Raw genomic sequence first — 13221 nt, forward strand, 5'->3', positions numbered from 1 at the left:
ATATGGGTTTACACTCTTTCCTTACGCACTTGTATACTCGTTAGAACCAACTGTAAGAAACAGAAACATTAGCCAAAACTGATCTCAATATCACTGACATTTCTACAAAGACGAGCAAGAAGAAAATCGTGGAGACTATCACCCACAAGTAGAAGAGGAGGAGGGGGTCAAGTACCGGAGAGGGTTGGGCGAAGTCAAGGATGAGGAATTCTTAACTAATAAGGAGATATGAAACTTCCTGGCAGATCAAAACTGTGTACCGGACCGGGACTCGAACTCGGGACCTTTGCCTTTCGCGGGCAAGTGCTCTACCATCTGAGCTACCCAAGCACGACTCACGCGCCGTCCTCACACCTTTACTTCTGCCAGTACCTCGTTTCCTACCTTCCAAACTTTACAGAAGCTCTCCTGCGAAGCTTGCAGATCTCGCACTCCTGAAAGAAAGGATATTGCTGAGACATGGCTTAGCCACAGCCTGGGGGATGTTTCCAGAAAGAGATTTTCACTCTGCAGCGGAGTGTGCGCTGATACGAAACTTCCTGGCAGATTAAAACTGTGTGCCGGCAGAGCACTTGCCCACGAAAGGCAAAGGTCCCGAGTTCGAATCTCGGTCCGGCACACAGTTTTAGTCTGCCAGGAAGTTTCGTATCAGCGCATACTCCGCTGCAGAGTGAAAATCTCATTCTAAATAACCAGATAGTTTATATCTGCTGTATGCCAACATACACCCAATTCCTCTGTTAACAACTGTACTGATTTCGACGTTAAGGATCTCCGTATAGTGTGTATATCACCTGTGAAGTTTACAATGTAAATCTTCTGTAAAGGCAATGATGCTCTAATAGTTTGCTTCTAAGCTAGTTCTGTGGACATAACAGAGCAGCTCACACGGGAATGCCCTTCTAGCGGAGTGCGTGGATGGACACCTGTGTCCACGGTACGGCTAATCGTCTGCTCCGGAGAGGTGTTTAGGGTGCTCTTGCCCACCTGGCTGTGCTCCGAGACGCTGCCGGTGGAGCCGCTGGGCGACGCGTCGTGCGCCGCGGAGGCGTCGTCGGCGTCGCCGTCCTCCGGCCGGCGCGGCTCCAGGTCGGAGAAGACGCCGCTGGACTCCATCTCGGAGGAGGCCGTGAAGCTGGGGCAGCGCTGCTGCAGCCGCTGCGACTCGTTGTACAGCGTGCCGTCGATCACCTGCACACGGGGGCGGGCGCTCGCTCTACTGCCGGCCAAATGGTCGTCGGATACGGAGCACCGTGAATCAGTACTGATCTCCTGTTACCTACCGAACGCATGCAGTTCGCTCAGTGAACACAGCAGCAACTCAGAATGAAACCAGCATTGCGCCTCCTCTCACGACTTCCTATTAGAACTCGTCGTTCTTGACGAAATGTAATGAGCGTACCCCAACACAGTGCTCTAGGATTATTATACAGGGGGAGGCATTCCAAAGAGTTTTTGGAAATGTACGGGAAACTACAAACTGGATTAAGAGAGCTTGTGTGTGTGTGTGTGTGTGTGTGTGTGTGTGTGTGTGTGTTGGGGCTTATGGGCGCTCAACAATGAGGTCATCAGCGCCCTGACACACATTAAAAGGAACGAATGTGGACAGACCTAAGAAAACTAAAGCACACACTCAAAGAAAGCAGGAAAAGAAGGAAAATGCTACATAAGAAAGTAAAACCTAAGGAAAGGGGAAGCATAGCAACAAAAATGTCACAGGAAATTGTTATTGGCTGGCCACTTACATAAAAAATGTGCGAGCTTGTCACACAGTGAGCAAATTAAAATCCTCTCCCTAAAATCTTTGTAAAAACATTTGACAGGCCACAGAACTTTAAAACTTTAACCACATTCGTCCGAGTGTTGCCTAAAAGAGATGGCAGGTCCGTTGGCAAGTCAGCCGCGACCCGCTGGTCAGAAAATAAAACGCAATCCAATAAAACGTGGCGCACAGTGACCTGGACGCCACAAGCACCACACATTGGAGGGTCCTCTCGCCGGAGAAGGAAGCCATGCGTCATAGGGCTGTGGCCTATTCGAAGCCGAGTGAGGAGAACCTCGTCCCGTCGATGGGGCTGAAAGGAAGTACACCACACACGCGTTGTGGGCTTGACTATACGGAGCTTATTGTCAGTCACTTCCAGCCACTCATCCTCCCACCGACGCATGACCCGTGAGCTCAACAGCGAGGTGAGTGCGTGCAAGGGGATAGCACACTGAGATACTTGTGGATCGAGACACGCCTCCTTGGCTGCGAGATCTGCCCTTTCATTCCCAGCAATGCCGACATGCCTCGGAACCCAGCAAAAAGCTACAACCTTCCCCAGTCGCTGTAGTCGGAGGAGGGCATCCTGGATGGTCTGGACAATTTTGTCTGCCGGATACAAACGTTGCAATGAGTGGAGGGCACTGAGTGAATCGGAACAGACAAGAAATTTAGGAGAAGAAGAATGTCTCACGTGCTCCAGTGCCCGCAAGATCGCAGACAATTCTGCATCAAAGACAGTAAAAGTCTGAGGCAGTCGGACCTTCAGGACACGATATGGAAAAACAACTGAGCAACCAACAGAATCCCCTTGTTTCGACCCATCCGTAAAAACAGCTACATAGTCGTGGTGCTCAGATAAAATGGCAGAAAATGCTGCATTAAAAACGGTGGCAGGAGTGCAATCTCTATTGTACTGCAATAAATCTAAAATCACTCTGGGCCTCTTCAGTAACCAGGGTGGCAGGCGGTTAAAACCTTGGATTTGGGGTTGTACAGACTCCACACCGAGGGATTCTAGTACACGTTGCACACGCATCCCAAATGGCAACGTAGCCCGGGGACGGCGGGAAAAAAGGCGGTCCAGAGGTGGATGGGCAACAAGATGGTGAGCAGGCGAGCTGGGAGCTGCAAGAAACTTACAAGCCTGGCGCACCAGCAGGAGCTGCCGCCGGATGGTAAGTGGCGGTTCGCCAGACTCAGCACAGAGGCTGGGTACGGGACTGGTCAGATAAGCACCCGTGGCCAGTCGGATCCCAGCATGGTGAACAGCATCAAGGATCCGCAAATAAGAATAAAAGTTGTTCGTCTCGACGGGGGACAGCCAATAACACTAAACCCTGTTTCCCCCCCCCCCCCCCCTTCTTAGCGGGAGGGATGTATGGTCAACTTTGAAATTTTAATTCCTTTGTGTCATCAGTCTTCTGACTCGTATGATGCGGCCCGCCACGAATTCCTCTCCTGTGCCAACCTTTACACCTCAGCATACCACTTGCAACCTATATCCACAATTATTTGCTCTGTGTATTCCAATCTCAATTTTCCTCTACAGTTTCTAACCCTGTACGGCTCCCTCTAGTACCACGGGAGTTATCACCTGATGTCTTCACACGTGTCTTATCATCCAGTCCTTCTTGTCAGTGTTTCTCTATATCCCCTTCCTCGCCCATTCTGCGGAGGACCACCTCAAACTTACTTTCAACATTATTCTTTCGCGCCACATCTGAAATGCTTCGATTCTCTTCTGTTCCGATTTTCCCACAGTACAGCTTTCACTACCACACAATGCCGTCCTTCAAACGTACATTCTCGAAATTTCTTCCTCAAATTAAGGCCTATGTTTGGTCTCTTAAATAGGAACCCCAGGTTTACAGCCGATTTTGATTCTCTTTGTCAATTACAGCACCATCTGTCACAACGAAAACATGTTAAATGAAAATGTTACGTATTTCCGGAACAAACAAATCCACATTAAAAATAGAGATTCCTCTTTAAGATTTCGAAGATGATCCCAGGCCACACCCTTTGCGATGGGGCAGGGAGATTAATAACTTTTATTATAATCATTTTTAATCCGATTTTTAGTTTCACACGACTCCAAAATCAGTTTGAAATGCCTCGTCCTGTATTCACTGAACTCTCCGCTCGTTTTATCTCTATGATGTCAGCGAGCACCTCACCTACATTTAAGTCACTGCTTCAATCTGAAGGCCCTTTGTTGGTCGTAAACTAGATTTTCACCTAACAAACGAGGGTTCCCGCGCAACGTAACAGACACTTAGGCTGTGAGATAAAATTCCTTAACATTACATGTCTCTACATTTTACTTTTATTTAACCGTCAGCTCTCATGTGATTCACGTTTTCACGTTATATTTCAGAAACTATGTTCAATATGTTTCTTAGGGAATATCTTTAATGAACTAATACTAACTGATACGTGAGCACCGCTCAAATAATGTTCAGATAATTTCTCTGAAACTAATTTGGATGAAACCGAGGTACTTCAGCCGAACTGTCTCGATTCGGGTAGTTGATTCAATCTATAGGTTATAGATAAAAAAAACATTTGTAACTTCCAAATTATTTTGTTTTAAAAAATATTTCAAATTAATACTCTCCAGATTAAACACAATCATATTGTGGCATTTTTTGTTCCCCTGCCCTGTCAGATAACCCGTCAACTCTCCAGATTAAATACAATCATATTGTGGCATTTTTTGTCCCCCTGCCCTGTCAGATAACCCGTCAACATGTTACTAACAAGATTTGCATGCAACCAGAACCAGCGATCTGCTGAGTTCGACTATTTTGATGGAATGAATTTCCCAAAAAAAATTGGCTTTCAGCGTAGTTTCAATTTTTAGAACAGTTAATTTGACTTAAGAAAGATGATGTATTTCCTATTATAACAGTCCTGATCACGATTTAATTATTAAGGTGACCGGTTTCGACCACTACTGTGGTCATCTTCAAACCATTGAGTAGGTTGCTGGAGAATAGTGATTCTCCAGCAGATAGAGGTTCCTACTCAATGGTTTGAAGTTGACCACAGCAGTGGTCGACACCGATCACCTTAATAAATAAATCGTGATCAAGACTGTTTTTAATAGTAAATATTTGTAACACATTGATCACTGTCACTCCCATAGTGTATTCAAAAGTAATTAATGATGATGTAATTGTGACATATAGCCACCCTGGCGCCACCACAAACGAAGGATCCTCAAGCTGTCCGGGGAGTACCGAGAGACCGACAGGAACTATCGTTTTATTTTTAATTAATCATATGGTAACACTGATGACTGCCATATTGCAGCGGATAATATGCAAGTTTTTGCTAGCGCTCACGTTCAGTTTCTGTTTGTTATTGAAACATTAATATCGCCTGAAACATCAAATGGAGCTGTGACTTAACCCAGAAAGCCATTACATTAGATGACTGGATTGTTTCCAGAATGAATCTCTCACTTTGCAGCGGGCTGTGCGCTCTTTTGAAACTTGCTGGCAGATCGAGTATCTGACCGGGAATCGAAGCCGTAAACTCACCTGGGCAACTCGGTCGGCAAGAGCACTGCCTGCCAAAGGCGAGGCTTCGGCTTGCGCAGTATTAATCTGGCAGCAAGTCTCAGATCCACAGTAGCCGTGGGTTTCGCTATTTAATAACTGGCTCTCTATTGAACGTGGCAAAATGAAACCCGGGTGAACCACACATGCCGCGAGCTCTGAGGCTATTCGTGGACGATGCTGTTCCAAGTGCGCAAACTGCAACGACAAAACTGTAGTGAGAAGCATGGAGGCCTGCAGAGACCGACGAATGGCGCAAACACGGAGTTCACCGGTTTCAAGAACAAAGTATGGTACGTAAATAGACAAAAGGACTCATTACTCGATTACAGTTTAGGCAAAGAAGTCACTGGGAGCCGTAAAATTCTAATAAATATTGGATTATCCTCTCGAAGCGACGTAGAGTGGAACAACATAAAAACAGGCATAGGAAAGGCGAGGGCAGGTTCATATTCACTGACAGAAAGCCAAGGAAAGGCAATCCAGCCACAAGCGAAGTGTCTCACTAAAAACTCGTCCCACTCATTCTTCAGTATTGCTAGTCAATCGGGCAGCGTTAATGGAGGCGACAAAAATTCGAAGAAGAGTCGGGTAATTCGTTAACAGTCCGTTTAGGAAGAATTTATGGAGAAACTGGCGTTCACACGACGGCTTACTGGAAGTTTTTTTTCTTCCCACAAAGCACCCGCAAATAAAAAACAGTATGAAACATAGCTTATCTAGTTTCACAAGTAAGGGGTGTCTTACAGGCGATGGAAGCCGCGTTAAGTGGCCAAAATAAAAAACCCTCGTATCAAGTGTCGGTGGACCTTTGTAGATTTTGATTAGTAGTTTGAAACTTGCCGAGCCATTTACAGATAAAGTCTGGAACAGTACTCTCTATATTAGCTTCATAGCTGGAAATAGTGAGTCGGACTATGAAGTCTAATTACCCGACTGGTTGATCGTTTAAGTAAATGTCGGCCTTGGATTTGTTAACCAGCATATTGTTCACAAAATCGTTTACAAAACATACGAAACAACGAAATTTTCAGGTGAATCGGCGAGGAAAGGACTGTGTGTAAACCACTAACCAGCAGGAACTACAGAAACATGGTACTAAGGCACCAGGGAATAACTTTCATGGTTCTACAGTGAGCTATAGACGGTAAACTATAGTGGAAGACAGATTCAGTATAAACAAAACTCAATAACTTTAGGTCCAAGTGCTACTCTAAGCTTGAAACTTTGGCGGAAGTTGTGACGGGGCAGAGAGAGAGAGAGAGAGAGAGAGAGAGAGAGAGAGAGAGAATTTCGCGACACTCGCATGGCATCTCAATGGAACGTTGTCCAACCGTGAGGGAACCTCATTACGTTCAATTAAAAAAAATTAACGGCAGCCAACATTTTCTCCAATAGGATTTTGCCGGCCGCTGCGGCCGAGCGGTTCGAGGCGCTTCAGTCTGGAACCGCGCGACCGCTGCGGTCGCAGGTTTAAATCCTGCCTCGTGCATGGATGTGTGTGATGTCCTTAGATTAGTTAGGTTTAAGTAGTTCTAAGTTCTGATGACCTCAGATGTCAAGTCCCATAGTGCTCAGAGCCATTTGAATTTTTTTCTAATATGATTTTCACGGAAGATTCACATCACGGAAACATTGCAGAAAACTAAAAATCGCTTCTCGCAGTCAAAGTTAAAAGCTACTCAACGTATTACACTGAACTTGCGCAGATACTAATGAATCATTCATGTCTACTGACTGCATTTCGAGAATGGAAGGTTAGTGTACGGTGCAATAAGTGAACTCTCTCAAGCAGTGATCAACTGATGCGACGTGGAACGATCGTTTAGATTCCATGACTCCAGTAACAAAGCGTTGGGGTTCAGATACACGCCCTGCCACGCATTGCTTCGTTTTTTGACCCTTTCCACTGTACTGTAGAAACGACTGTTGCGTTCCTAAAGAGTTTTACATTGAAATGTCCGTAAAAGCTGAATAAAGTAGTTGCACATCAGCACAGATAGTCCTCTGAAAATCTAGGAAGACAGGTGGACGACATCAGGAAACATCTTAAGACCATAAGGCTTGGGAAATGTAAAACGGTGCCTTTATTAACCAACGTATACGAAATGGTTAATGTTGACGATGGCGAATCAAACGCCCTAACACTTGGTAAAAAAACAATCTGAATTGAAAGTTCGAGGCAAACCACTACTCGAACCTCGGAACCATGCCTGCAGAAGACAAGCTAGAAGGTTCGAGCACTGGCCCGGCACTCTGAAATGCGACCAAGTCCAAAACAGCTCACTCTCCATTTGAGAGTACAGTTTTGACTGCTCTACAGTGGAATTCTAATTAACGAAAATAGTACCTCACCATTTGCTGAGCAACTCTTAAGTAGTTTAATGGCGCTCTCTTAACTACTGTTAGATTTCATATCAGCACGTTGCTAACACTTTCCATTACATCACGATAAACGTCACCATTTCATATTTGTATACTATTTTCTATTTTTAATGCTTGGGTTCACAACGGCTTTAAATTTCCTGGGAGCAATCATTACTGTATCTTTTTCATAGGAGAATGCTTTATTTCATTGAAAATTGTTTACTTTAACAAATTTAGGTAGGTCTCACCAAACAAAAGTACGCTAAAGTTTTGTTTCGTTGAGTGAAGATTACTTAACATCTCACGACGTACACAATGCTGTGAAGTAGATCAACATGATATGGTGTTGTATGTTCTGACAAGTGGGGTTCTCTAACCAAGACCGAAGAAGTGCAACCTATTTGCTGGTTTCATCATCATACCACAGTACACTACAGTATGTTACCACATATCTTCAAATTTTAAAAAGCAAACAGTACTAACGCTTGATCCATTCTACGTTACTGACTGGGTGGATTCGTGACATGTCGACAAATGGGATCGCAACTATTTTTGTGGAATGTTACATGATGCTACCCAAAGTGATCAAAGTTAACCAATCGTGCACCAAATAAATTCTTTGTTTTAAACAGAAAATAACCTGACGCAGAATGCGACTTGTTTCAGACAATTTCAGTTTGTCTAAATCGAATGACAACAGTGTACTACAACTGCTAATTGTGAAACGGTACCTTTTTTCGAAGTCTTGTTGCATACATTGCTTGTCTGTATGTCGTGTAGATCGAACAGGCGTTGTATTCACGGAAACGCTGCTAGTAAACAGGTACTATCAAATAAACACACAGCTATTATTGATGACTGGTAGGATTCAACGCGATTCACATCAACCCTAAGCACTTTAAACCAGTCACAGGCAGCTGCGTCCAGCAAACTGAAGCGGAGCGAGCTACTTGTTTGTTGATGCTCTATTGGCCAGTGCTAGGCCAATAGCTGGCCGAGCACACGAGGGTCTCAGGTTGACTGGCCAATTCAACACTACCGGTACTGTCAAATCCCGGGGTCGGATTTTTATCACTTCCTTCCCCTGTCGTCGTAATGCTATCATCTCGTCCCACACAGTAAAAGTGAATATATATTTTTTATTTCCATGGACCGCACGTTTTCCTTTATCAGCTACAACAAATACACGTACGAAATAATTTCTGAGAATGTGACAGAATAATCTTTTTGCTTTGTGGGCTAGATGTAAAACACTTAACGATATAAGACATCAACAATTACTGTTCTTTAATTTATTAATGCTCTATCGAAATTATATATTAAGTATGAGAATAAGAATAACGAAAAAAAAAACGCAGAAATACAGAGGTGACTGAAAAATTGGATATCTGAGGTGTGAGAAGCTGTGAAGATGGAGTGAAGAGTAGTCACGACAGAAACAAAGTTTATACTTTGTACTTTAGCTGTCGTCATAAAGACTAGCTACGAGCGTAATGGCCCGAAATCTTCGAAAGCACCTGCTTACTTTAATTATGGCTTTATTTACAAACGTTGGGGTGTAATCTGATCACGACTTATTCATATTTTATTACTACACTCTCTATGAAGTATTGCTATAGATTTTAGATTTCGCATGGAATTTAAATAGTAATGACAGAAATAATGGCGCAACAGACGTGCACAATACGCTTTCTTGCATGTAAACAGGCATCGAGACACTTAGGATTTACTCCTCAACAGAGGACGATAATATCACGCAGACATCTGTTGATTCAGTTATTCTAGTGGAAGTCTGTTTCCTTGCAGCTGTTCTTATTTTATTTTGATGATTACGTGATGTACGTACAGTAGATTTCCAACTTTCTTATCTCCAGGTACGATTAGGCGTGGTTCCTGAATCGAATGCTGTTATTGCTATTGCGTCGCACAATCAAGCAAGGTGACACATAGTTTGATGATTCGTGTCAGACGCTCTGTGCTTCGAAACGTTTCGACGCAGAGATTGTACATACATGAGATAAACAACAAGATAAAAATAAAGCTGCAAGGAAATTCATTTACAACGCAATAAATAACATCGGACTGAGATGAAAAACAAAATGACCACAGCCGAAAAATCACTGATGAACTGAATCTCGTACTCGCGAACCATGTCACCATCAAAAGAATATGAAAGGAGCGCCATACGTAGTGAATTTCAAGGCAAGCTGAAATTCCAAAATCAATCGTCAGTAATGCAAATTCCAGTAAAAGGAGATTGTCGCGTCGAAGCCGTAAGACTTGGACTATGGAGCAACGCAACAACGTCGTTTGTTCGGATGAATCTTGTTTCATACAGTTTCCAACTTGCCAAGAAATTTGGCGAAAGTGTAATGATTTGGGCAGCAAGATCGAGGTAGTCCATGGACCCCATGCTTAAACTGCAAGATAGAATTATTGCCAAGGATTACGTGACTCTTTTGGCTGATCAGGTCGATTGCATGGTACAGTGTTTGCTCACCAACAGTGATGCTGTGTTCAAAGACGACAAGGCCCCCTGTTCACACAGCTCGCATCGTTCAGGGTTGCTTTTGCGAGCACGAAGATGAGTTGTCGTATCTCACCTGGCCACCGCAGTCACCATACCTCAGTATTATTGAACATTTGTGTTCTGCTTTGGAGAGAAAGGTATTTGAGCGCTATCGACCTCCATCTTCGTTAGATAAACTATCCATTATTTTGCAGGGCGAATAGCAGGAGATTCCTTTCAGAATGTTACAGGACCTGTATTAATCCATTTCGAGACGACTGTAAGCCACTACGCATGCAAACGGATTTCTGACACCGTATTAGATATGGTAGTGTATTGTGTTTTTGCTGTTTCCATTTTTTTGTCGATCCCCAGTGTTTCAGAAACTGAGAAGTATCCTAGCTATGTTTGTCCTCTCCCTTCGATGTATTTGTCCAGAAAGGATATCATATCGGAGATTTTGGACTTTTATCACCTTCTTTTTCCTTATAACCGCCTTTCGGGGGACTACGCAAGGGCTCTGCAGGAATGGACAAGGTATCTGAAAACACCGTTCGTCTAAAAACCAGCTTCCTCTGTTTATTAATTCGACCTCAGAAGGACACTGGATGGCGTAGTTGGGGTTGACGAGTTTCTACACCGGAAACCTTGCCACACGCTCGCCTGCAGCGCAGTGCCCGACAGGTGTTGCCGCCGTTGCCAGCCTTCTGCGCGAAGCACATACTGCTGCAGAGGACGAGGCGTTGCCATAGAAACAAACACGAAAACTGCATTACATGATTGCTTGACGCAAACGCGTAAAGCTCACTGCAGTGGTCAGGAACCGTTTTGCGTCGATTGTGTATCAAGTACCTCAAAATAGTGTAACAATGCCTTACCATGTTAGAATTACATAACAGACAGAAAAAAATTCAAAGAACAACTGCATGATTATTGACGGTATTGTTTTCAACGACGTAAGAGTGGCCCATGAACGCTCAACGAACCGACGTGGTAGGCATTCTCAGAAAGTCGTTCTGTGTCGCGGATACCCCTTCCTGACGAAATTCCAAGATCCCACACCTTCAGCAATTCGTTCTTACAACTTCCTCATTGCTATATCTCCGCATAACGACCGCAGTTCTAAAATTGGATGGGCTGTGACTCATTCAATCCAACGACAGTCTACCTTCCTGCCTGTCATCCACGAATGAAATAGGAAGGTGGCGAAGGGGAAACGATACAAGATTACCCTCCGCCATAGAACGGACTGTGGCTTTCGGAGTATTGACGTAGATGTTAAAAGTCAACGGTCTGCCATCCTGTCGCCTATGTAGTTCAGAGTTGGCATACCAAATTTACTGCTCTAAAGGAGAAAGTAGTTACTGGTTCTGCAGCAGTATGTGCTTCGCGTAGAAGGCTCGCAACGGCGGCAACACCTGTCGGGCACTGCACTGCAGGCGACCGTGTGGCAAGCTTTCCGGTTTGGAAAACTCGTCAACCCCAACTACGCCATCCAGTGCCCTTCTGAGATCGAATTAATAAACAGAGGAAGATGGTTTTTAGGCGAACAGTGTTTGCGGAAACCTTGTCCATTCCTGCAGAGCCCTTGCGTAGTCCCCAGAAAGGCGGTTATAAGGAAAAAGACAGTTTCCTTATCTTAGTGTGATAAAAATGATTTAACTGATTTTTATCACAAATGTCGGTCTCGGGAAAGCCTCTCGTCAGTTTATTATGGGACAACACAGCTTACGAGACATTGCTGTTTCAAATTAATTCACAACTTTATTAATCCATACATAGAGTTAAAGTCTAATTCAACAATAACCGCTGTAGTAAATTGCATAGCGGATGGTCACCAACAGTTTCTCTAAGTTAGTCGTCTGTAAAATGTGCTGCACATGAGTCAAGCATATTCTGCAACCAGAAGGAAGTACTCCTGTCGGAAAAAAAGAGGGAAAGAGGGTAAGAAAGAAAAGCGAATACGCTCCTCTTTAAAAGACTCTGACAAAAGAGCGGAACCAGCTGCCTCTATCCTCATTCCGCATTCCTGATAAAAAATGATGTGATGCGAACATACTCGCGCTCTTTTGACGCAGAATATTCTAAATCGTTTTACCCTGTCTCTCTACAGTGAAGCCTCCATACTCGGTGTCTCCCTTTCACTGCCAATGTCTGTGTGTGTCTCCCTCCTCCAGTGTCTTCTTTCTCTCCCACTGGACTGATTTACTGCCTGCTTTTGAGCGTGAGCACGAAGAGCAGTTGCGGCGTGGAGGTGGGAGGACAGAGGGGAGATGCGCGCGCAGTACGCCGTCGCTCCTCCACCACGCGGAAGAGCCAGCTGTGAAAGAGAGGACGGTCCCTTCTGACAGCAGCGTCGTCCGAGGGCAGCAGTGACGAGTGGCCACTTTGTAACTCCGACAACGTCTACGCATTTCACTCCACTGTGCGAGGGATATTACCTGTTTACACAGTAAGATGGGTACGCAATACGTACATAGAACTGACTGCTTTGAGTAAGTTTAATTTAGTAAATGACTACTTATCTTACATAGTCAAAAGATACGGAAACGGAAAATCTTAAGGGGTCTTAACGCGGACAAAAACTTTTAAAGCTTAAAAGGAAGCTCTCTAAAGAGGAGGAAGGAAAATCACGACTTTTAGCAAAGGACTTATGTTCTTCCACGGATGGTGATTTAATAAAGACGACTTGCACCTCAACCTGTATCTGCACTTCTGGTGAAACAAGTTCCGCGTGGTTTCGGTATCAAATATCACGGTCATGCGGGATGGATGTGACATTTATGATAGCGTTGAAGACAGTATAGAAAATGTACGTTTGTCACAGAAGTTATTAATTTGTGTGTCTACAGAAGGATTGCCAGCCACGCTGGAAAATAAATCAGGATTGGTGATGCACATGTACGGGAAAACGAAAAAGCTTCCAGTACCTAATTCGTCCGAATCTGCAGTTTCAAGTAATTGATCTGGAATGCGACAGCGTGTATAAAGGTTGTCTACATTCCTCCAATCAT

General features: G+C 44.3%; 1 protein-coding gene across 1 annotated transcript in view; it reads right to left on the reverse strand.

The window, feature by feature from the left end:
- Positions 1-13221, reverse strand: part of LOC126092912 (uncharacterized) — a 671478-nt gene that overhangs the window by 611058 nt on the left and 47199 nt on the right. Inside the window, exon 8 of the mRNA XM_049908642.1 lies at positions 988-1191. Coding sequence (XP_049764599.1) covers positions 988-1191 — 204 coding nt within the window. The remainder of the gene's footprint in view (positions 1-987; positions 1192-13221) is intronic.

Source organism: Schistocerca cancellata, chromosome 7, assembly GCF_023864275.1.
Source record: "Schistocerca cancellata isolate TAMUIC-IGC-003103 chromosome 7, iqSchCanc2.1, whole genome shotgun sequence".
Lineage (NCBI taxonomy): Eukaryota > Metazoa > Arthropoda > Insecta > Orthoptera > Acrididae > Schistocerca > Schistocerca cancellata.